General features: G+C 41.5%; 1 protein-coding gene across 1 annotated transcript in view; it reads right to left on the bottom strand.

Annotated features, from left to right (window-relative positions):
• Positions 1 to 26,024, bottom strand: part of MACROD2 (mono-ADP ribosylhydrolase 2) — a 1,375,516-nt gene that overhangs the window by 118,984 nt on the left and 1,230,508 nt on the right. The window contains exons 9-10 of the mRNA XM_081149406.1: positions 17,987 to 18,068; positions 3,253 to 3,288 (exon numbers count right to left, since the gene is read on the bottom strand). Coding sequence (XP_081005532.1) covers positions 3,253 to 3,288; positions 17,987 to 18,068 — 118 coding nt within the window. The remainder of the gene's footprint in view (positions 1 to 3,252; positions 3,289 to 17,986; positions 18,069 to 26,024) is intronic.

Genomic DNA, 26,024 nt, shown 5'->3' with positions numbered 1-26,024 from the left:
TTACATTATTTATGTTGCCTCTGTTTCTGGCAGAGGGTGGAAACCTGGATTTTTGCCATGAACATGGCTTTGCCACCTGAGGAACTCAACTCTGCTCCTGGCTCTCATGTGGCTGAAATGGCTTAGGTGGCTTCTGTTTTTTGTCCCTGCTGGCTCAGTTTGGGGCTCACTGCAACAGTGCATGGTCTTGGAAACAGAATGACACAGGAAAGCATTTACTATGCTAGGATTACAGAATCATTAAAGATCTAAAAGAAATCATAGGCATTCAACCCAATCTGCTTCTACGACTTCCCATGGGGGCAAAGCCTCACCTTGCGGATGACTTAGTCTGACACCATCCGAAATGGTCCTGCCTCTACTTACTGTTCGAGAGTCTGGAGATGGGAGCACAAAGTTAAGAATATGAGTTCTGAGATCAGATACACCTAGATTCTGTCTCTGGTATTTAAGCAAGAAACTGATCCCCCCCTTAAGCCTCAATAATAACATTCCCTGCCTCCTAGAGTTGTTGCATATCTTAAATGAGTTCATGTATGTTGAGTGATTGGCACGAGGTACATGTTCCATTGAAATATGACTTAGCAGAGGTATGCTGGGGCTGACCTGAGCCAGCTCTCACCAGCTGATTGTACCCATCTCTCCTCCACTCTGACATTCATTCACCACAGGCTTGGTAGACTGAGCAATACCACGGTAGGTAGATGTATTTACACCGAAGAAATCTGCGAACTCTTCACATTGGGGCTTCCTCGACCCAGAGAGTCAGTTTACCAGCACCTCACTGGTTTCTGATGTTCAAATTATTATTCACTGTCATTCACTAGCATTTGTTGGCCAGTAGTTTCGCCCAAGTAGCCCTTCACTTATGTCAGTCCCGCTCTGTAAAACCTGTCCATCATTTCTAATTGTGTGAGAAGAGAGGGTGATGCAGGGTGGAGGGGAAGCAGTGGCTGATGGAGACCAACATGTCCAAACAGGCTGAAGCCAGCCTGTTCGCCAATGTCTGGCAAGGCCAGCTGGCACACCATGGAACCATCTAGCACAGAGATCCCCCATGATTTCAGCAATCATGGATATTAGGAAATGGAGAGCAGCTTCTGAAGCACATTCTGCCTGCATCCTTGAGCCACTGAGTGTGACTCGAGCAACTGCATCCAGCTGCTGGAGACAAAGCCCTCAGGAAACCTGGTGGGACTAAAATCAGAAATGATGATCCAATTAAGGCCCCCAAAGCACAGATGCTGACTCTTACCTCCTGGGCTCTGCATTAGCATTAACAACGAGTTCCTCAAATCACTCAGTGGTGTGGATAGCTAGCTGCATCTCATTAAGGAGACAACTCCCTTTGCCTAGAAATGTGTACTTAGGGCACTTAGGCAAATGATCCTTAGCAAGATAAGGTCCTTATGCTGGCTAGCTGAAGGGATATTTCCCACAGCTGAAGGATTTTCCAAGGATACTGTATGTGAGCTGGCTAAATAGAATAGCGAGCGTTAACACTGCATTCACGGAATGCAATCCACGACGAGGTGACCACGTAAGGTCTTTTTTCAACATTCGGTTCTTTTAAATAATGGGACATCCGACATGGGTACAGGAATTGACGTTTTAATTAAAATTTTATCTTGGGCCTTATGTTTTACAAAAGGCAAGTGGAGCCGTGTCTTAGCTTGGGTTGTCTCAGAAGTAGACACTGAGACAAAGGTTTGAGTGCTAGTACTTAATTTGAGATTGTCCCAGGAAACACCAGAGGGTAGCAGAGTAGTGGGGCAGAAAGCCAGCCAATACTGGGTGCCAATGAGCATTTTCCACAGTAAACAAGCAGGGCCCAGTTCTCCTGGGGGCTGTGGGCAATGGTACAGAATCTTGCTGTCCAGCACCGCATACTGACCCTGAGTACTTGAGATGTGGCCAGTCTGAACTAAGAAGTGAATGTAAAATGCAAACATATTTCAAAAACACAGTATGAAAAATGTTGAACGTCTAATACTTTTTATATCGTTTATATGTTGAAATTGTAATGTTTTACATATATTATGTTACATAAATATTATTAACATATTATTCAATTAAATCCTCTTGTTTTTTACTTTTTTCTCTGTGACTCCTAGAAAATCTGAAATCATGCATGAGGTTCCCCTTTGAGGCTCACATTATATTGAGTGTTTATTATGTTCAGGTTTGATATCATTTAATCCCTCGAACAAGACTGCATGGTGAGTTATTGCCTACTGAGTTGTAAACTGAGGTTATAGAGAAGAGTCTCTTGTCCAAAGTAAAAAAGTGACGGAGCTAGAATTGAATTCCGGCCTGTTGATTCAGGCATTCATTATCGGGCACAGATTGAGTGGCTACCTCGGTCCAGAGCCTATGCTTTTAGCCGCTTGATTTCTCTCATCAAACACTGGTTTTTCTCAAGGAGTTGGCAAGCATCTTAAGCATCTTAATTTCTGATAATGAGAGCAATGTATTATATGTACAAAATATATTTTGCAAAAATGGCCACAGCAACATTTCAGGTCCTACATGCTTTGCAGACCCTCACTGCTCCCCATCAGGAGACTGAGTCTATTTTCTCTCCCCCTGAGGCTGGGTGGGCTTGAATGACTGTTCCAAAGAAAAAGGAGTTCAGTAGAAGTGACGCTATGGTACCCCTGGGGCTGAGTCCTATAAAGGGCTAAGCTCCCTCTGGCTTGCTCTCTGTCTCTAGGGATACTACTTTGAAACCTGGTGGCCTTGCTGTGAGGAGACCCAGATGACATAAAGAGGCCATGCATAGGTGTTTCAGAAAACTGCCCCAGCTACGGTTCAGGCTGATAGCCAGTATCAATTGCCAGCCAGACATGTGAGTGAGGGCATCTTCAGATAATCTCAGCCCCGAGATGTTGGGTTTTTCTGCTGAGGCCTCAGGCCTTGTGAAGCAGGTTTATCAAGTCACTCTTGCTATGTTCTGTCCGAATTCTTGACCCACAGATGTAAGAGCACAATAAACAGGTGTTTTAGCCACTAAGTTTTGGGGGGTGATTTGTTCCACAACTCTATTAACTACAAGCTTATGTTTCATTTTCATCTTAGCAGTCAGGAAGCTCAGTAGCTGTATAGACCATAAGAGTTAGCAAACTAATTTATGACCTTGAATATACATTTCATAAACCTTATTTTATCTTTTCTTTCAAAAGAAGTAAAATGTGCATAATCCACAGAACAATCTTTGCCCTTCTTCTAAGATTAAATCAATAAATTTAATACCTGAATCTTCTTTCATGTCAACATCTTCATTATCACCTATTAGAAATAGAAAAAGACAAAGAAAAATTCATATGAAAGCTAGAAACACCTAACTTCTTTAATTTGATTAATAAAAAAAACAAAGAAAAAACCTTAGTAGAAAAAAGAATGCTAAATCATGCATTTTCACTCTCTTATCATGCTAAATTAAGAAGAAAGTATACATAGAGCGCAATTTAAAACTCGTGTTTATATTTCTTTTAAAAATTATTATATATTTATAACAAGCTATATATGCAATACTTTGTTTTTGCTCAAAAAGTTATGCATGGTCACATAAACACTTCAATTCCTAAAAAATGGAATCCACAGCCTTTTTTTTATTGGCTCGTATTTATTTGCATCAAAGCTTACTGAGCATCTTGTAACATATCTTCACTTTGTTTTTTGAACAATTATTGTTTAAAGATTCTTTTTTTGTTTGTTAATAGCCCTACACTTTGTATTACAGCTTTTAAATAGATTTATTTTTATTTTTAAAAATTTACCTTTATTGTTGAAAGTATTATAGGTGTCCCTCCTTCCCCTCAATGCCCCCACCCTGCACCTGAGTTTCAGGTTCATGAGCCATGAAGTGGGGTAATAATACTGCCTCCTCTATGGAGTTGTGGGGTCCCATGAGATAATGCCACATAAAGCACTAGGTCAGTTACTGAAAATTGTTAAGTGCTAAGGATTAGCTATTATTACCATTAAATTCTAGAGCTACTTGTTAACATATCTATCTTCCAAATGTTCATCTCAGGATCATAAATTCTGCAAAGATAAAGACCATGTCTTACGTTCCTTTATATTCCTTGGCACCTATGTAATTAATTTTATACACTGGAATCAATAAAGACATTTCAACTGAATTAAATTTCTGTTATTTCCCATGTCATTCATACGTATTAGAACAACATGTATCTCTGTGATGGCTTGAAAACAATGAAGACTCCGTAAAGATCTGCAACTTCCTCCTGGATGTGTTTTATAATCTAGGCATTTTAAAGCCAAATTTACTCAATATGGCACTCTTCTTAGTGTTAATTATAAATAAAGATTAGAGGTATTTTAGTGGGTGGTAGTTAAAAATGCATTTACTTTGAGGTTTTAGAAAGGTGATTCGTGATAGCCATTGTTGGCTTTTAAAGAGTAAATCTTCTTCCATTCCCATATGCTAGAAACATTAGTGATTTTCTAGACAATTTCTTTCTTTCATTCTTCTTATGAATGCAATTTTGGGAGGAAGAATACCTATTTCTTAGAATATAATTTTCTAACTAAATGATTATCAAAATGTTACAAACTAAACTCTTTACAGATTCTTCCCTGAACTTAGTATATTTAAACAGAATTGTATTTACAGAACCATCTAAAATCTCTATGATGACAGACTCCGTGGAATCTCAGAGCAGGGCGAGAAAGAGTCTCTACAGGTTCTAGGAAGAGATAGAGGGAGAGTCCAAAATATCTTTGTCATCCATGTACCCATTAGTCCATCTGGCAAACATGCACTCATTGGTAGTCTATCGTGTGTAAGGGTTTGTGTCTGGGGAGATAGAAAACACCAGGAAGAATCAGACTCTTAAGCAGTTGTCTAGAAACTTATCACTGGGAAGAAAACTAGGACATGCAGATAAATCTGGACATATGGCAGAGAGTTGTCAGCGCCATTACGAAAGGTGTCAGAGAAGGGACAGAGACTTCCAGCGGACTCCTGGGAAGGGCTCTTAGAAAATGTGACACTAGGGCAGATATTTGAACTTTACAGACTGTACTGATAGCATCATCCCCAGAATCACACCGCTGTGTTGAAAGATCAGATTTGGTGTTTTCATTCATTCATTCATTCACCCATTCACTCACTCACTCACTCACTCACTCATTTATTCACAGAGTGGTTCAAAGGATATCTAGGATCTGGACTCAGACTGGGCACAGAGCCACTGCCCTTTTTAACAAGCATCATATTTCTTTGTTAGAAGACAAAAATGAATTGGGAGGCTCTTAGCCAAAGTGATGCAAATGCCATTTCAAAATAGAGAGCAATCCATCAGCTGATATTGTTCTGTGTGTTCAGAAATCCAATTCCAGGAAGCCCCCTTCCCTTCCTAGGCGGAGGCCACCGGAGGCTAATGCTCCATGTCATCCCAAGGGGCGTCTCTGAGGTTGATTTCATTGATAGATGCGCTTTTTATCCACAGCACCACTCTCTGTTAGATGGCCCTGTTGAGTTCTACGCAAAATGTACAGATGTAACTGAGGTTCCTATTTTGATCAAAAATGTGGGAAAGAAGGTGAAGAGATTGGCCCGAGAACACATATGCACAGCCCACAGACAGACGCAGTGTGGTGACAGCCGGCGGGGGGGCGGGGGGAGGGGGGAGGGAGGGGAAGATGGGGGAGGCCTGTAACAGCATCAACAATAAAAAAAGAATATAAACGTACAGTACCTGGTACATTTTGCGATTTGTGTAGGCAATTATCTTGGGTATTATTAAAATTGTCATAATTTTTATTTTAAAAAAAAGGACTGTGAAAGCCGACTAGTTTCCCTCGAATAACCAGTTTTCAGCAACAGCTGGCTTTGTACTCTTCAGAAACCCTTCATGAGCAAGAGCCTAATGTGCTTTGAAGGCTATAATGTTACCTCACCTCCTTTTATGGGATACAGATTAATACTAAGGTCTGTTGTCTTAAAGATACCCATCTTTGGAGCAGCATCTCATTTCCTGATAGCAAATAATCCTACACTTCTTCGTATAACGAAATATACCGTGGATTTCGCCATGACTTGGGTTCGTCTTAACCTTTAGACCACAGCTGGTCTAAAGACAATTGTGCTGTATCACAGTTGAGCAGTTTTGCATGGAATAAAGTTTCCTTCTTTACTGCACCCCCCCAAAAAATTTTTACAAGGTAAGTAACACATTTTCTAAAATAAATAAATAAATAAAAAAGTACTGATATTTGTGTGCTGGAGGAGAATCTCCTAGAAACAGATGTGCCACTGCTTGGATATCCAAGCTGAGCTAACTTGTGATTTCTAACCAACATGAACGCTGGTAAGGGGATGCCCACATCGCACAATTGCTGGGATTGAAGGACAGTTATCTCTTCATAAGATAGTTTATGCTTTCCTCTGTGCTTGAAATCGCCCCGCTATCATGCAGCTAGATGGGGAGGGTATCAGGGATCACAGCCGGGGCCCTTAGGTTGGCTAAGGGGTGTACATGGATAGAGAGTAGCTGCAAAGGGACCTGTAGGTTGCAGGGGTTGGAGGAGTATGTTATGAAGGAGAGAAAGTTACCCTCGTGGGCTATTAAGACAGTCTCTCCACTTCCAAGAAAATAAAAGGACAGGCACCTGAAATAGATCATACAATTTCCTTGTCATAATTTCAGGGACATCCACACATTTGTATGGGCAGGCCTGCCAAGCAAAACAATTATGCTGATTTTGTGGCTTTTATTTCATGTACTCCCAAATCTTCCCCTAAAGGCTTAATTTCATACCACAGGCTTCTTTTGTAGCCCTTTTAAAAATAATAATAATAATAATTTGTTACCGAGGGCTCCTAGGAGCAATTTGCATTTGCAGAGAAAGGAAATAGTCACAAAAATAAAGTGCTCCAAGCTTTTTAGGATTTCTATGAAGTAGGCAAGATTTCTGTGAAGTTGGTATCCTCACGGCTTTTTGTGAAACTTGACAAAGCAGAAATTCCAAGCAAAGAATGACTGAAAAAGGGGAAGTCCTCACAGAGCAGGGCTTCTACCATTAGGTTCAAAAGCGGGACCCACTGAATCTAACATTTGCTAAACCCACTTTCTGCAAGGTAGCTGTTAGGGCTAGGATAAATTTTTTAAAAACCCAAAGCCACGTACCAGCCCCCTACCCCCAACTGGTCCTTGGCCAAGAGGAGCACTCAAATGCCATTAATTTATAAATCAATCAACCAGTAAAAGGCACTGCTAGGGTGCTGCCTGGCTGTGCTGCTCTGGCTTGGCCAGGTGGGCACATGATGACATCCCATCACTGAGCTGGGCACATGATGACATGTGCAGGAAAGGGAGAGAGGGTGCACTGGAGAAGCCTGCACACACGCAGAAGTTAAAGGCTGCAAGGGGGCATGTGAGGCCACGTGGTAAACATGCACTGGTTTTGATAGCCACGCTCCACCCGCCACACGGGTCCCTACATCCTCAGTGGGACAGTGTGGTAGCAAGGCCCAGACGGTCCCAGGATGGCCGTGGATTGTGGAGTAAAGGAGATAACTCGTCCAAGACCTGCGGCCCAGAGTAGACGTGAGGCCCAAACATAAAGCACAAGGCGCAATATAGGCGGAGGATGTTCATTCCCTTTACTCCTTACATTCATCTTTATTCTCACTTCTGTGTCTTATTAGGAATTACTTAGTTCATTGAGTATTCCTCAAAATTAATGATTTCCCCTGCATTTGCCTCAATGTTTTCAGCGACAGACCCGAAACCAGTCTGCCCGGAATGTTTGAGGGGGTCTTTTGAAAGCACCCAGCAGGGCCTCCGTTAAGATGCCCAGGGCTTTCTCCCATCTCCAAGCAGCATTTTGTCTTGTCTTTGTTTTATCAGAACTTCCTAACTAGATCAAACTGCTTAGTCAATGCTCCTGTCCCCGGGTCTTTATTTCTTCTGCTGTTTATCAGCAGTTGCTACACACGCTGCACATTCCCCGCTTTGGAAGGGACAGATTGCTTTCTGTCTATACCGGCTGCTTGTTCCTGTATTGCGGTTGCCTGGTTACAGCAACACTTCACTGGATTTTCATTGAAGGCAAAATGTGTTTGTAGCTTTTGAGGCTCATCATGTGGAAATGGTTCGCACCCATTTCCTAAGAAGGCAGTCAACTCATTCGCGTCACGTTACAGAGAGCACGTCTTGTATAATTCCAAACATCGATGTAATCCACAAATTAAAGTGCACAAATGCGCACAAATATGCCAAGTCTCTGTAAATAGCACAATTAAAGACAACTCTGAATTCATTTACTTTGTAGTTTTTTTCTATACACTGAATGTGTCATTTGAAAAGATGTGTGCAAGTTAGACTGGGTAAGCAGTTTAATCTTTCATTTCTTATACTTCTTTAAGAACAGTTGGTGTATTAGTTTATTGGTGCTGCTGTAACAAATTTCTACATACTTATGGCTTAAAACAGCACACAATTTTATCGTACAGTTCTGTAGGTCAGAAGTCTGACATGAGTCTAACTGGGCTAAAATCAAGATCTGGCAGTGGCGCGGTCCTTCCTGAGGGCCTAGGAGAGAATGTTTCCTCGCCTCTCTAGCTAGTGGAGGCCACCCACATTCCTTAGCTTGTGGTCCCTGTTTTCCATCTGCCAAGGCAGCAATGTTGCATCTCTGAACATTCTTCCGCAGTCCTGTCTCCTCTGCCTCTCTTCTGCCTCCCTCTTCCAAAGACTCTTGTAATTACATTGGATTCACTCAGATAATTCAGGGTAACATCCCTATCCTAAAGCCAGCTAATCAGCCACTTAATACCTTCTGCAATCTTACTTTCCCATGGCAGTGTAACCTGATGCACTCACTGACTTAAGCATCTTCCTTGGGAGGGCATTTTTCCTCTCACCACACCTGGCAATCAGGAAGCACATTGCTTTGCATAAAAAGTGTCTGATTGTAGAACTCAGAACAATTCCATTTAGAAATCAAGTGATTTTCTATGGGATCAAGTACAGAGGCTTAAAATCAGGGTCCTTTCTGAGGTTTTAGTTTTCAACTCTATTCTCTTATAAAAAGGGTTTCTTCTGTCTTTTTTTTTTTTTCATTCTTATGAAATAGTCAATAAAAACATACAAAGGATATATTAGCAGTTAAATAAGACATTTGGAGATATAACAAATAAGTAACTGAAAAAAAGGATAAGCCGTACTATTAATAAAATACACATTGTTACTCATTAATTACCCTATTTCATGTGTAAAAATGATAACATGTAATGTGCCCCAGTATGAAAAGTGGGGAAAAGTAAACTCATATACTTCTTGTGGGACTGTAAATCCTGTGCCATGAACTGAATATCTGTATCTCCCCAGGTTTATATGTTGAAATCCCAATCCCCAGTATGTTGGTATTAGGAGGTGAAGTCTTTGGGAGGTGATTAGCTCAGGAGGGTGAAGCTGTCATGACAGGATTAGTGCCCTTATCGAAGGGACCTGAGAGGCTCTCTCTTTCCCCCATGTGAGAACACCAGGGCCAGGAAAATGACTGGGAAGTGGATCCTTACCAGAGCCCAGCCATCCCAGCACCCTGATCTCAGGCTTCCAGACACTAGAACTGTGATAAATAAATTTCTGTTGTTGATAAGACACCAAGTCTATGGTTTTCTGTAACAGCAACCTGAAAGGACCCCGACAGTCAGGTCACTTAATGTGAGTGTTGGTGTTCCTATTTTTGACTCTGTGAACGGTGACCCCTGAAGTTATTCAGTACATGACATTCGCCTATGGTGCTGCAAACCCAATAGCCAATTTGACAGTTGCTATAAAAAACATCTTGGTTTTATATGCATTCTGAAAAGGCAGCTCCATTTTAGAAAAGTATTCTAAAAAAAAGGGGAATGTGTGCCAGTATTTGCTTGTTTATTTATCTATATGTGTTATTTATAAACAAATAGAGACTAGCTTGCAGTAATAATTCCATAGTTCAACAGTATGGTTTTAGGTGAACATCAGGTCCGTTGAAATTATGTTATGGAAGACTTTATAATGGTAGGAAAATATGTTCATAATTGGTGGCGACACACAGCAAGTTATAAGACCGCATTTCTGGTTATTTGCATTTTCCATTTTAAAACACCTGAAGGATAAACAACAAAATCGAATTCATTTCTGGACTGTAGAAGAGGAGATGGTTTCTATTTCCTTTTTTTGATTATCTGTTTTCCCCCCCTACAAATCTATACCACATTAGTAATAAAAAGTCATTTATATTTTTAAAATATAGTCCCAAAGTTGAAATATCTCCTTTTAAAATTGTAATAAGAAATAAACACGGATATTTTAAAATTTATGATGTTTGGCCTACATACTTCTGTTAATACTCATCCCCATTGTTATTAATAATATTTGAAATTGGCCCATTACTGTGTTTGCACAGGACAGAACCGAAGCATAGAACAGTTAAGTAACATGCGCAGTCACCCAACTCTAAGGTGGTTGCGACAGGAATAGAAACTATTTCTTGTGATGACAAACCCAGTGGTTTCCCCGCTACACGGAGATGACTTTCACTATGTATTAGGTTCTTCCTCAGTCATCTGTTACCCGTTTCAGATCGTAACCACCCTTGTCACCAATACTGCCTTCAAGCTCTGCCTTCTTATCACTGCGGTGACAAGGCAAGAGGAGAGAAAGGCTTAGCAGGTCACTGCGCCCTGTGCTTCGGCACCGTTCTTAAGAAACTGAAGCCTGGGGAGCAGGTAAGAAGATAAAAAAATAGGAATGTGGATAAGCCATACAGCAGCAGATGCACGGGGCACACTAGCTTCACAGAAGCTCTAGCACTACTACTGCAAATAGATTATATATATTGTGTGTGTGTGTGTATATATATGCAGAAAGTCTAGCTTTAAGCAATTGTCTGTGTTTTCTGGATTGCTACGGGAAGAATCGTTGCATAGTAGAAAGACTCTGAGGTCAGAAACACCCAAGCGTGTGACTTTGGGCAATTGACTGAGGTTTCTTCAGCCTCTGTTCACATTTATGTCAATAAAAGTACATGATGAACCCATGCCATAGATTATTGTTGGAAGGCTGGACTCTAAGTCAGGACTCAATTAATTATTTTAAAGAGAAGAATTAATTCTTAATTCTCCTTCAGTATAGGATCTATCGTGATACCACCCCACGCAAGGGCTTCCTCTTAGCAGCAACGTTTCTCAGTCAGGGAGTCACAAATGGGGTATAAACATGCGGCGTATTTGAAAAACTTCTCCTACCTGCGCTGCCCCTCTCTCTATGCCACTTGCACAGCACCGGGCAGCGCTTCTCTGCACCTGCTCATCCTGCGAAGATGACGGAACGCGCCACATTGTTCACGAAACCTACCCCAGGCCCCCTGGCCCTCCTAAGTGACTGCTTCTGAATTCTCGGGTGCTACAATCACACCATTGCTACACTTGATGATTTGCTAATATAGCCTTCCAAATGCTCTGCAGAATGCTTGCCCCTCGGGCGTATTATAAGAACTATATCTTAAATGCAGCAGTGATCAAAGCCTTGGCCACGTAGTAGGCATATAATAAATTATTTGCTTATTGATGGGCAGAAAGGTAATCGATGATATGATGAGAAAAAATTACAAAATGTAATGTGAAGACTTCCTCTTGTTAACTTTGAAAGAGTAGATCCAGGTAAGTATTGTTAAAATATGTCATTTGTCAGATTACATACTTGCTAAAAATTTTGGATAAAATGTTCTTTCCTTGCTGTGGAAGGTGAAAAATAAATGAAAAGAAGTGTTATACCCTCATCTGGCTATAGTAACAATACTTATAGTTTCTGGAAAAAATTGACTTTTTGCATGAGGCTGGTTAAATAGTGTCTCAGCTTAAGCTGATGGTAGTGTTGTATTTACTATAATAAACACCTACTATATATTTAGAAAATTTCCAGATTATGAAAATGCAATGCAATATTAGAAATGGTCTTGGTTCTCCACAAACCTGCCTTTTCATTAGTGAGACAAGACAAAGGGGGAAAGAAAAAAATCATAATATAAAAATCCACCTGCAGCTGCTTTGCAAGAGTGTGTATAATTTAGACAGAAATAAATGACCTGAATACATGGTCAGAAAAATAAAAGACATTCATTTCAATAATATTTACTGCAGGCTTGGAATAAAATACTGTAGGCAGGTCAAATAGCTAGAACCTGATTGAGAAGATTTTGATTGTTTTTGTTTTGAAAATAGTAGACATGTTAAAAGATGTGACAAGCCAAATGAAAATCAAAATGAGGGATTTTCTTTATGAGAATTTGTGTTTAAAAAGTAAAAAGCATAAACCTAAGTATGTCTAAATATTCAAATAAAATAAATTAATAACATGTCTATCAGTATTTGAATAAAATGTATGCAATTTTGCAAGCCATTGGGATATGTTTAAATATTTAACACGTCACCAAGGTATAATTCTCAAACTTGACTTAGGCTTTGACTTTTCTTTCAAATGTTTTTGTGTTGGTATTAAATAGATAAATCAATAAATCTGTATTTAAGGCCAAAAAACATCTCCAGTAAAGTTCTAATTTATTTCTAAACTTATTTATAATTCCTATATGTAATAATTTTATCTACTACTATTTAATAATTGTCATTCATGTATTTTTTATATGATGAGTACCGTCTCCACAGATAATTTTTAAGGCATTGAATCTTCTTGAAAATTAATCATTTTACATGGTATTTGAGAAATTCCCCCCCAAATTTTAGTGGGTTAAATGACTCATTAGTTTGCTATGTCTAGCAAGAACACAGGATGATTTTCAGCCTCTTTAATTTTTTTTCAATGATTTTTTGAGCTACACTCATAAGCATGAATAAAATTTTCTGCCTAATGCAGGTCTTCCTGTAGAGACAAGTGGCAAGTTTGGGATGAGAGCATAGCATGCTGGAATCATTTTCCTACCTGATTAGGTTTCTCAGCTAGTTACTATTCAATACATATATATTACATAGGTATAGGCACAGATATAGACATAGCTATAGATGACATAGATATAGATACAGACACAGACATAGCTATAGATACAGATATAGACATAGATGTAGATGATATAGATATAAATACAGATATAGACATAGATATAGATAGATGTAGATATAGATACAGATATAGACATGGATATAGATGATATAGATATAGATAGATAGATATAGATATAGATATAGATAAATTATATTTGACTATTAATGAGTTGATCCAAATGTCTTACCAAAACTAAATACATTTCTTAACTGGATAAAATATTGCAAATTTCATTACTTTCAGGGTTAAAAAATAAAGAGAATATGGATGATTTTTAGTCATAGCTATTTTTACTGTGAATGAATCAGTTGAGATTAGATATTGGGACAGTTGAAGATTTCTAAAATGAAAACCTATTTGTGAGCTTACAAGGGTTTTTATCAACCAATGGTCATTAAGCCAACAATTAATGATAAAAGTGAAAACTTTTAGCCAAAGAAGCAATAAGCTTTGCTTAGGCATGTAGAGAAAATAATTGGTAAATTTGTTCTTCCTTGCTCTGTACATTAGCCTTTATCTCCACACTTATTCATTAGGTTTATAAAACATACATAGCACTTAATCATATTTTCTGAGAGTAATACACTAGAGTCATGGGCAGCAATAGATGAATGATACCAGGAGTGGTCTGGGGCTGGGAAAACCAGGCAGGATGGGGGCAGGTAACATGGTTAACAGAAGTCAGCACATAGAAATCTGTGGCTGAAAGGAAGTGGACAGAGGGCAAGCCCAGAAGCCTGGACAAGGAGGGGGTCATGAATCCTGGAAGCCAGAGGTCGGGCTAAGGGCACAATTTCCAAATCCACCTAGACAAGTTTGGCTAAGACATCAGCAGGTAGAACCCTATAAAAATAAACCTGATCCAAAGTCAAAGTTGGCTTTGCTGGCCTTAATTATAAGCAAGAGATGGCTCTAGGAAGCGAGAGCTTCTTAACCTCTGCCCTGTTGACATCTGTAGCTGGGTAATTCTTGGTTGCAGGAGGCTGTCCTGTGCCTTGTAGGGTGTTTAGCAGCATCCCTGGCCTCCACTGGCTAGATGCCACCAGCTCCTCCCCTTCCCCACTGTGGAAACCAAAAATGCCTCAAATGTCCCTTGAAGGGCAAGATCACCCCTAGATGAGAACCACTGCAGTAAACAAATGTAATTTCCCCTAAAGTGAGGGAGGGAGGAAATTTGACCATGATATCTCTCCAATTTCCAACATCAGGATTCTTTGATATAGTTCCCAGTTTGTAAATTTGACATTATTATTGTGAGGAAAATTAATATCGCTAAATTCTCTATTAGGACTTAGACTCAAATTTTAAAAAATTATCTTCCATATTCCAAATCAGTGAAAACTACACACAAGAAATCCTACACACTAAAAAATATAAAACTTTTATGTTGAGAACAAAGAGATTTCTGGGTTGAATCATACAAATATTACTTGCTCTGGGCCATGTAATGGTGCACTGTAACTATAAATTATTTGCAACCAAAGTGTATAATAATTCCATAAAGTCGCCACACTAGACTTCCAAATAATACATCTGGAAGGAAATATGTCAAATGTGCTTCACCCACAGCAAGATATAAAACTGTTGGGGAAAAAATTGTTACTGGTTTTTTTCCTTGAGGTTCCTACTGTAGTTCCATGATGGGACCTGTTAGGGGCTGGTGCCCGTCACCCCCACTCCACTCCACCCCGCCAAATATATATGTCAAAGTCCTAACACCCATTTCGTCATAAAGTGACTATATTTAGAGGTAGAGTCTTTAAATAGGTAATTAAGTCAAAATGAAGCCATTAAGGTGGGGTCCAATGCAGTCTGATTGGTTTTCTTATAAGAAGAGGTGATTTGGACACAGACACACACAGAGGGATGACCTCATGAAGATAGAGAGACGTGGCCTTCTACAGGCCAAGGAGAGAGACCTCAGAAGACACTAAACCTGCTGACACCTATATCTTGGATTTGTGGCCTCCAGAATTGTGAGAAAGTGCATTTCAGTTGTTTGAGCCACCAGATCTGTGGCACTTTATTACAGCAGCCCTAGCAAACGGACACAGGCAATTTTCCATCTTCCCTCGTGGCCACGCTGTAGGTCTTTTGACTTCCTGCTGACCCCTTTCCTGCTCTCCTACAGGTAATAGCACCACTCTGACTGGGATAATTTGGATGGAATTTAATTTTGAGATCTATAATAAAGTACCAATTTGACTCATATTAGAAAAGATTTCATGAGGACACTTACAGGTATTAGAAGAAAGAGAAGCATGGCAGCTTTGAAAAATGATGGGCACTAGATGAAATTAGAAATGAGACTTTCTCCACTTTCCAAATGCATCCTCAAAGTTGAACCCATCCTTCTCTGAAGATGCTCTGAGGAGATTAACCTAATATCACTTGTGCAATGACAGACGTCATTGTCAATTTTAAAATATAACTACATCGTTCCGTGGCTGTATACCTCATAATTCTCAAGTATGCATCATCTCCTGTATCTAAAAGGTAGGGTTAATATTGTGCCCACTTCCTTAGAGTTATCATGGAGATTAATTGACTTAGCCCACGTATCGGCTAATAGAAAGCAATTATAAATGTTAACTGTTATTCCTATCACTAATATTAGGTAATAGTTATGCATGTGTTATATCTTTAATATGATTTTTCTAGCCCAGCTTGTATTGTTTTCTCATACATTTTCTTTCAGATTCCTAATTGTGAAATTTAAAGATGTATGATTACCGCCCCCCAAAACAGAGATTTGGTTTAATATAGAAAAGACATTTTTCCCTTAAACTGTTATCATTATTGCATTGAAAAGGGTTAAGAAGACTAGCTAGAGATACTCTAAATGAGTCAGTCTAGGGAGAATATATGGCAAGTCAGAAAAATTATATTCTAATCAAAGATGGTATGGTTATAAATTAACCATAAATTCAAATTATAGACAGATAATATATATCATCTATATTAGTAGTCACATATTCCATTCAAGGCCCCGCTTATTTTATATTCCATAATTAGAATTTACAAATGGCTGCTGCCTCAGCATTGCAGAAATATTCAACAATTTTGGAGGATTTTGACATTAAGTTTAAAAATGCACTGACTTATAAATATGCACTGGAAATAATTTCATGAACAAGCCATATTCAAAGCATTGATGTGAAATTGAAGATGACTTTATTATTATTTCACTGGCTCAAGTATTAAAATGTAGTTTGGATTTATTTAGAATAGCAACTTTTCAAGCAATCACTTATTTGCATAGTTATTAATACATTCTAAACCACTAAAACTGTCTCATTTTTAAAAATTGTAGTATGATTTTTGGCTTTGCATCACTGGAAATACCTGCTAATGGATAGATTTGTTTCAATATCAATGGATTGTATTTGTGCACTTACTTTTTATCTTATGTTAGCCTGAAATCAAGTTTTCATCTTAGAAGACATAAAAATAAAAATTATGTCACCATTTTTAAACTTCTCAAGGAGTCCAAAATTTATAAAATCTTATAGAATATACTGTGATAGTGACAAGATATGAAAATATTCACACTACATACCATGACAAGTCACTTTTTTTTTTACAGAAATAAATCCTCTTTAGACAACTTAAAAATGCAGAAATACAGGAATAAACAACTCACTGTGGCTACACGGGAAATAAAGAGAAAAGATGAAACAAAGAGGCCGAAGCAGAAAAAATAGGCCATTAGGCTATGGGGGGAAGAATTCATTACATTCAACTCACATCAACGGCTATCTGCTAAATAGTCATTAAGTGCTTTTCTGTCTGCACAACTCCTAGTTGCTTAAAAAAAGAAAAGAAAGGTGAAAAAAGGAGGAGGGGGGCAGAAAAAGGGAAGGGAAAGCAGGGACAAAAGGACCACAACCACAGTCCTTGTCTTCAGCACAGGAGTCTTTCCAAATTCACGTTATTTTCTAGTTAGGGAAATATTGGAGCTCATGTCCCAGCCTCAATACACTTGGCAGATTTTCCGCCGATTAGCGAGGACCTCAGATTGCTCGGAAGGACTCAGCCCACTTTACAAGTGCGCCGAGTTGGCCACCTCCAGCAGGTGGACACCCCGCGGGCCACCGCGGGGCAGGCCCGCAGTGCTCACGGGAGCCTGACATTTCCTGGAGGCCACGCTGACCGTGGCCGAGGGAAGCACTCTGGGCACTGTGACTTGAATGGCACCAAGGAAATGGCAAGGCATTAAACAAACTTCAGCCTTCACGGGCTGGAAGGCGGGGAAATATTCAAATCAACCAGGTCCGGCTAATGGCACATTCGGTCAATGCACAGCCACTACTCAAGGCTCTTTAATAATAACCCTGAGGTTTCACCTACATTCTCAGAAACAAGTGTGGAAGGAACAGAGGCGACGCTTCTCATTGCCGTAGGAAGTGCCGCTCGCTTCTTTGCAGCCTGGGCCAGGAGATCGGGGCAGGACTGTAATGCAGGAGCAGTTTAAATTCTGGCTGCAGATGTCAATGGGCCCCTCACAATTTCCAGCAAAGGTGCTACATGGCCGACGTGGGTGGGCACAGGCCCAGACAACTTATAAGTGTGGAGGAGAAACCACAGGTCACGCGATTTAGGGCCAGAGGGCGAGCCTTTAGAAGTCATTTGGTCCAGTCTCTCACGTTTCATATGAGGGACTGAGACTCAAGAGATGCACTGATGTCCCCAAGACAGCACAATGGCCTCATGAGACACAGGGACCTCGGGCCTAGGTTTCCTGTCATCGCCTTGAGTTCTTAAAAACTATGATACAGGTTTCCTGGGGCGCCTGGGGCATGGAGATCACATTTGCTACGGTCGTTAAGATGCGAAATAAAATAGAAATGGAAGTGATGCCTCCACTTCTTCAATCCTCGGTTCCAAAGGAAACAAATTGCTTTACTCACCTACAGGGAAAAACTCGCTCATTTTCTTCTTGTAGATTTTGAAGTCCACTTCTAAGAAGACGCAGAAGATGATTCGATCAACCTAGAGGCAAACAATAAACACTCAAGTGAAAGGAAACAGGACAACTGCCTTCCCAGAACAGGTCTTGGCGCAAAAGTCAGACGGGAAGGCCTCCCACAGAGTTTTGGTGCTGTGCCGCCAACTACCTGACAGCCCTGAGTGGAGTGCCAGTGTGTGAGTGTGAGTGTGAGTGTGTGAGTGTGTGTGGGTGTGAGTTTGTGTGAGCGTGTGTATGTGAGTATGTGTGTGCTTGTATGTATGTGTGAGTGTGTGTGAGAGGCTGTGCGTGTGTGGGAGTGTGTGGGAGTGTGTGCATGCGAGTGTGTCAGTGTGTGTGTGTGTACTCTATGTAAATAAACCCACGGGCCGTTTGGGGGAAAGGTGCTACATGAATCGAATCAGGAATAGTAAATGACAATAAGCCACACTACAGCAAGCCGCAGACAGGATGGGAGATTCCCACGGGACGCCCAGGCCTTACGTCTCATGAAAGCCCCGCGCGAGGGGTGCAGCGAGTGACAGTAAGTGTGCCAGCGAACGAAGCTCTGGGTCCCTCCCTTGTTACCAATGTCGGTCAAGCCTGGCGGTATTGGAACGCAGCCTACAGAGCTCGTTCCAGTCCACTTTGCATGGAGCCGCTGGCTCTCAGCTTAACATGCTCACAAATGCAACAGAAATAAACTACAGTTAACTGACAGTTCTACGATGCCATTATACCTCTAATCCAGTAAGTGTTACGAGATAAGCAAACGCCACCGCAAAAGTAAGATGTGTGCGCCGTCCCTTTTTCTGCTTAGAGGGCGCTTCTGCACGTAAGGGGCTTCTCGGGGACATTCAGAGAGTAGCAGGTAAGCAGAGGCGAGAGATGGAGCGTGGGCAGTGACTCACACATATCTGATTTGAATCAGTGACTCAGTTCCGTGCCTTGAAATAAATACCCCTCTAGTTCCTCTATTGTAACAATGTACAGTGAGTTAAAAATTACTCAGTCTATCAAACTACAACTGGTGATTGAACAGGACGTCAAGGGAGGCATTTCTCCTGGCAGACAGTGCGGGGTGGAAGCGGGATGCGCACCTGGCAGGACACGAGCGAGCCCAGGGGATGTCGTCCACCCAGCCCTCCGCTGGCTCTCCCGGCCTGTGGGGTTCAGATCACGCTCGCCACGGCCCAAGTTCCCAGTAGGAGAGAAGATCTACAGGGGTGGGTGTGGGGACAGGGAGGGTCAAGACACAAGGAATCACCAGGGTCCCTGGGGGAAGCTCAGAGATATGACCCTCCGATCCGTGCACAAGTCTAGACCCGCACCTCGGTGCACTGTCTCCTGGGCACTCACTGGACGTCTGCGGTATCACCACCAGACACCACGCAGCCCGGGGACCGCCTGCATAAGGCAGGCTGGCCGAGCGCCTGGCCTTCCAAAACGGGGGCTGTGTGCAGATGCCCATCGCCTCTTTTCCCAGTATTCGCTTGGGTGGCTGGTGTGCCGTCCTGTCTGCGTATCCATAACATTTTCCTCACACGCAAAACCCCTCACCATCAACTTACTCTCCAGCTGAACTATAAACTTAGTCCCATAAGTGATTAACTCTCTGAGCAATACCAAATGGCGGTCCCCACTCTCCTTATGGCGTGTTGATGCCCTGTGGCTAAAGAGAAGTATCATCACGTTGGGCAACAGAAACAAGTTCCAAAGGATCGCATACCCTATGATGCCATTTATATAAGTTGTTAGAGCACAAAGGTCCGACAGGGTAGGGGCTCATTCACAAGCGTGAATATACGGAAACGCACATAGGGGTGCCGCACACGAACTTCAGGATGGTGGTGGCGTCTGGGGAGGGAGGAAAGTAAAGAGCTGGACAAGAGAGGCTTTAACTGAAGAGTGAATGTTTTATTTATTTAGAAGCAAAGGAGATTTCAGAAAAATATTGCAAACGGGTAACAGCTATTAACTATGGGGGTAAGCACGTGCTTATTGTGTCATTTTTTACACTTTCTTGTATATTTTAAATCTTTCATAACTAAAAGTTCTAACACTAAAAGTAAGACTTGTGTTAGACACGCTCTACTCTCCAGCTGCACCGAGCTACTTGTAGCTGCCAAACACCATATTTATCCTCACTTCTGCACTTATGACGGTTGACTTTTGCTCCAGGCTTCAAATGGTCAGATTCTTTCTAAAACCATCTAAATGGGATCAAAATCAAAACAAAAAAATTTGACTCGAAGCAGATCTAAGAAGACCAACCTGGACAATCTCATCTATACTCAGTTTCCCTTAGTTTGATGGTACCTTAGTATAAATTATGGAATTTTTTAAAACACTCATGTAGCCTGTGTGTTGTGAGCGTGTTTGTGTGGAGAGAGAGGGGTTAGTGGTAATACTATCTACTCCTATTAAGTGTGCTCTTAAACACTGCACAGACTAAATATAGGTTTCTTAAATATTGCAAAAAATTATAACGCACTTTCGGCATTTTAGGCTTTGTTACCATGGAAATGGAATGGGTCCCAAACTCAGCAGCCTGACTTACTTTCCCGGACAGAAGATGGATGAAGAACAGGTCCTTGAATTTTACACTAGCTGAGGGGCGCAGTTCCCTGGCCTGGCCTTCAGGCAGGGCACTGAACACATCCCGGGAACAAGATGAATCCGAGAATTTACTTCTTTGGCCAGGTACTGCTCTGCAAGCACACGCGCGTGTATTTACTTACACACAGGTGAGTAAGCAGAGTCTCTCTTAGTCAAGGCCGCATTTCGGTTACAGGCCTCGTGTTCATAAGCTCATCGTGGGTGTTGATCAGTGCTTGGGGTATTCTGCATTTTCCAAGATGCTGCGGCAGCCGGGTGCCAGGTCCCTCAGGCTCCTCTTAAAATGTAGTGTTAATACTCCTCTCGTTGAGAGGCAGAAATGATATGTAACATCTGAGTCCAGGTCATAAAGGTGGTGTGGTTTCTGCCCGGCCTTTTTGGAGACTCCTTCCTGTATCCGAACATCATGCCAGGAGGCAGCAGAGATACCGCATGAAGAACCCACGTGTAGAAGTTGTGGCCAATGGCCCTGCTGAAAGTGAGGAGCCTCTAGACGATTTCAGCTCCCGGCTTTGGAGTTCCCCAAGGTGATGGCACAGGGAGCAGAGATGCGCTGTTCCTGCTCAACTCTGCTCAAAGTGCAGATTTGTAAGCAAATCATAGGCACACATTCCTAGAGACGATACTCTTCATTGCCACTTTTGGGATTCTTTCTGTTTCAGCTACGTGACACTAGACTCTTGCTGAAAAGCTCAGACTGAGTGGGTCAAGTAGAAGGCACAGTGGTGTGACAAAAATATATAGAAAGTCTGATTGCTACACGACCGAGAGACTGGAAATCTGACCTGTGCAAAGGAGGAAGGGCCTGGGTGATCCATTCTAGTCCCAGATAAATTTCATTAGGATATATAGGAATGCCTAAAAATTGAGGCTCAGGAGCATGGTTTTAATTTTTTTTTTTTTATGGTAGGCACTACAACAATTTTATAAAAAGGTTGTTCTTGAGAGACTATGTTTACCCATTTATTCATTAGCTGTTAACTGAGCACCTTCTGAATTTATACACAGCCTAAAACTATGGGCAATTTTACTCCTAGGCTTACTCCTGGCAGCATGTGCACCTATGCTCCCAAAAAGATACACATCCTCACGTTCACAGCACCACAATTGCAATATCTCCAAAATGGAAGCAACTGAAGTGCCGAAAATGGCAGAATAGATAAATAAATTGTGATCTACTCACACAGAAAGAGTCCAGGACAAAAAGAGTACACACTGGATGATTCCATTTCTATAAAGTTCAAAAATATTAGAGAAACAGACAAAATCAGCTATGGTGTTAGAAGTTAGAACAGCAATGACTCAGGGGTGATGATTGGTGGAAAGGGACCGAGGGGACTGCCTGGAACGCTGGCTTTTTGATCTGGGTGCTGGTTCCACGGATGTGTTCAGTTTGTAAAAATTTATCAAATGGTACATTTAGGTTGTGTGTTCTTTTCTGTATGTTATACTTCAATAACAACATTTTTAAAGGTTGAAAGTCTTCTGTTACAGTTGTCTTGGTCAACAACAAAAATCTATTTTCATTGACTTAGAGGTCAAAAAAGTCCTTTAAAAGCTGACCTTCTAAAGTCAACCTCTCCATATATTTCCAATGATGCCAACTGTAGCTCACCCATCAAGTTATAAAGGAGTAAAGACGTGTTTCTTTCACTGGGATATCCATTAATCCACAGTTGGGTGTTTTATGCCTCATAAACATGATGCTATCAGTTCTATTAATCTTTTTTAGCATCATATCCAGGGCGCCCGAAGAGAGTTACACAGGGAAGCAGGTTTGGAATATCTGCAGCTAACCTCCTTTTTCCACGGCTACCAGTCCTAGGGCAGTTGGTACAGCAAAGATTATGCCGTGCTCAGCGACACTGGGAGAATGAATGGATTGGATGAGTGTAATTTGCTTCCCCCAATGACAAATAAAAAACATTCAAAGATGTGGTGTGCCTGCAAATAATGCTTTAACTAAGCACTGACAGAGGGCCACCTGTGTAAGCACAGCCTGAAGAGCAACAGGGGTGAAGTCTCAGCCTCCTCAAAGGTAACCCAACAGCCTCGCCAATGCAGGCTTGGGCACTGGGGCCTTTCGTAAAACCATGGCTACTGCTAACAAGTGAACTAAGTTTCAGGCTTTAAGTATCAAAGTTGTACAAGGACAGGTTTTGAAAAGGGTGGGAGAACGGCACCATTGGAGCCTGCTTGGTGATAGGAGTAAATCAAGGTTAAATCAAAGAACAAGGGGATAAGGTCACTCGTGGAAGAACAAAAACAAAAAGTTGGGCTCCTTGGGCCGTAGTCCATCCTATCCTATCAAATGGAGTGAAGGAGAGCTACCTGCCCTTCTCCAACGGTGTTGATGCTCTGTTGCTTGCCAGATAGATGCCCAACTCCATCATCAAGCCAGCAAAGGCATTCCAAATCCTTCTTGAGTTTTAATCTCTGACTTCCTCCATATCTGACTTCTACTCTCAGATTAAAAAAAACCTCTTCTGATTAGGTCAGGCTCATCTGGATAGTTTTTCTATCTTAAGGTCAACTGATTTGGAACCTTAATTACATCTGCAAAATCCCTTCACAGCAGTAGCTAGGTTATTTTTGAATAACCCAGAGAAGGTGTGTGTGCACCAGACATTGGGAATCTCGGGAGAATCTTAGAATCCTACCTGCCACGGTTGGCTGTAACGACCACATGAGATACTCGATGTAAAGTGCTTGGCAAAGGTTTTGACACATAGTAAAAGCTCCATAAACATTGGTTATTTATTTGTAAAGTTATTATTCTTAAGGTAACATAAATACCCGGTACAGTGCTGGCATATAGGCATAATCACTATTCACTTACTCACCTGGTGAGGCCTTTATTTCTACTCTGATATTTTGAACAGGTCAAGGAAAAGCACGAGCCAGCTAGAGAACACTGGTAGCGCTTTTTCAGACTGGTATGCGGAAAGGCCATTTTATTCCAATTTTGACATTGCTGAGGAATTCTATCTCAAAAAGAACATTTACAGAAATGGCCCATGTTATAAATGATGCTTTTTTTTTTGGTCTGACTATTTCAGCCAATGAGAGAAAGGAAAAAAGAATAAGCCAAGAGCTGGGCTGCAGCAACGGACAAGATTTCACAAGACCGCACAGCAGTCTCTGTCCTAATATTTTAATTTCCTTGTTAAATGTCACCGAATATCATTCTTCTGGATCTTAAAGGTATTAAGTGTGCTCAGATTTGTGCACTCCATCACAGAAGCTAGTATTTAAATCTCCAAACTACAGAATAGGAAACATTCTCTTTCCATGTTCCCCTTGAAGTTTGGATGAGCCTGAGAGCATTTTAATCCATAAACACGCAAAGGGCATTTCTGCATTGTGAAATGGCTTCTGCATGCTTAAAAAGGATACTTTATTTTGGGTGGGGTTTTTTTTTTTTTTTTTGCAAACTCAGTTCATCTGTCATTACTCTGTGACAGCACAATTCAGAGTCTCCTTGTTTTGCTTTGATAAATTGCTCTTTTTGACTTTTCTTCAACTCTGTAAGAAAAAATGGCCATGTCGCTGAAGAACCGAGAGTTATTTTGATTTGGGCTACAGGCTCATTCGTACAAGTTAATTTCCAGGCCTGTTTCATATCGATCAAAATGGACAACCTCACAAACGACACATCTGTCGTGGTCCTCGAAGCTGCTCCATATGCTTAGCATGGAAGAGACAGAGGCACACACCAGGGTTGAGGACCTGCAGCTCTAAATGCCGGCACAGCCTTTATCACCACACAAATGATCCTGGGAGATACTGGGGGAAACGCCAGTCAGATAACAGATTCCCTTTTCAGAACTGGAAAGGGTGCTGTGTGTGCTCCTTGGATCTGCCCCTCCCTTCAGGACAAGAGCCATCACTCTACCCACTGCTGGAGGTGCCACCTCGGCCACGCTGACCCTCTCTTCCCCAAGGAAGGCTGCACCCAGTGACTGGCTCGTGCAGCGGTCCAGAGTCTCAGACCCCGTTCCTCAACTAGGTGAAACTCTGAAGGGCCATCGATTATGGGCCGAACTGTGCCTCCCCACTCCCCTAATTTATATGTTGAAGTCCTAATCCTCAGCATCTCAGAATGTGACTATGTTTGGAATTAGGTTGTTTAAAGAGGTAATTCAGTTAAGGTGAGATCATGAGGATGGGCCCTAATCCAAGATGACCAGTATCCTAATAAGAGGCTATTAGGACACAGATGCACGTAAAGGGAAACCGTGTGAGGGCACAGGGAGAAGACAGCCAACTACAAGCCAAGGAGAGAGGCCTCAGAAGAAACCAACCCTGTTAGCAAGTTGCTCTCAGACTTCTAGCCCCCAGAAGTGTGAGAAGATAGTTTCTGTTGTTGAAACCACCCAGGCTGTGGTGCTTTGTGTGGCAGCCCTAGCAAACTAATGCCCCACCCAGCTTCAGAGCTCGCAGGGTCTGCAACTTCCCCTCTCCCAACCCTGCTTCCCTCCTCCCCCTCCCAGCATGATCCAATAAGCCTCCTGCTTACAAGTCTCCTTCTCAGAAGTTTGCTTTTCAGAAAACTTCACTTGTGATAACAGCCCTCTATTTTTGGCAACCTGAATTATTTCCTTTTTATGTCCATTTTCTATATTATTTCCAATGATACAAATGGCAACAACGAATCACACGTGAGTTCTGTCCAGCAATTAACTCTGCTGCCAGCTCTTTGTGGAGGCCCAACCATATTCTGTGCTTGGGCTGATTAATGATTCATTTTAAAAGAGCATTAAAAATTAACAGTGGGGGGCAAAAGGGGGACATCAGTAATACTTTCAACAATAAAGATAAATGAAAAAAATCAAAACTAAAACATAAAAACATATCTTTTCCATTAAAACAAAAGTCAACACAAGCTATAAATGTGTCCTAAGTAAAGTGAGAGCAGATTTGTTGAGATCGGGGCTCCACCTGACACTCACCATTGGGAAATGAGTCTCTGAAAGCTCACTGTGCCTCAGTCCTGAGGATGGGCAGCTGGGCCCATGGGTGGCTGGGCAATGACAGCCATGCCAAGTTAAGGCCAGGTCCGTTTTAGCATGGCTGACGGTTCCCAGGGCTGAAAAGAAATGCGATTCTGCAGATGTATTTCTTATTTCTAATGGTAGGTGTATCTTTTTGCGTGAGAGGAATGGGTTTCCTTTTGTGTAAGAGGTCAGTCACTTACTTAGATGGGTTTTAGCAAATCCATAAACAAGAAAGTGAGTCCTTGTAGCCTGGAGGGGTGGCAGGCACTGAGGTGCCCTGTCCACATTCCCTCAGTCTTCGTAGTGGAAGCCAGAGATCTGCATTTCTTTGCCTGAAGGCTTTCTTTGTGCTCTGAGATTCTGATCAAGTATCTAGTAAGCTGG

The sequence above is a fragment of the Miniopterus schreibersii genome, assembly GCF_964146895.1.
Source record: "Miniopterus schreibersii genome assembly, chromosome: 10".
NCBI lineage: Eukaryota > Metazoa > Chordata > Mammalia > Chiroptera > Miniopteridae > Miniopterus > Miniopterus schreibersii.
The sequence above is the reverse complement of the archived record's forward strand: the minus strand, read 5'-3'. Positions and strand labels throughout refer to the sequence as shown.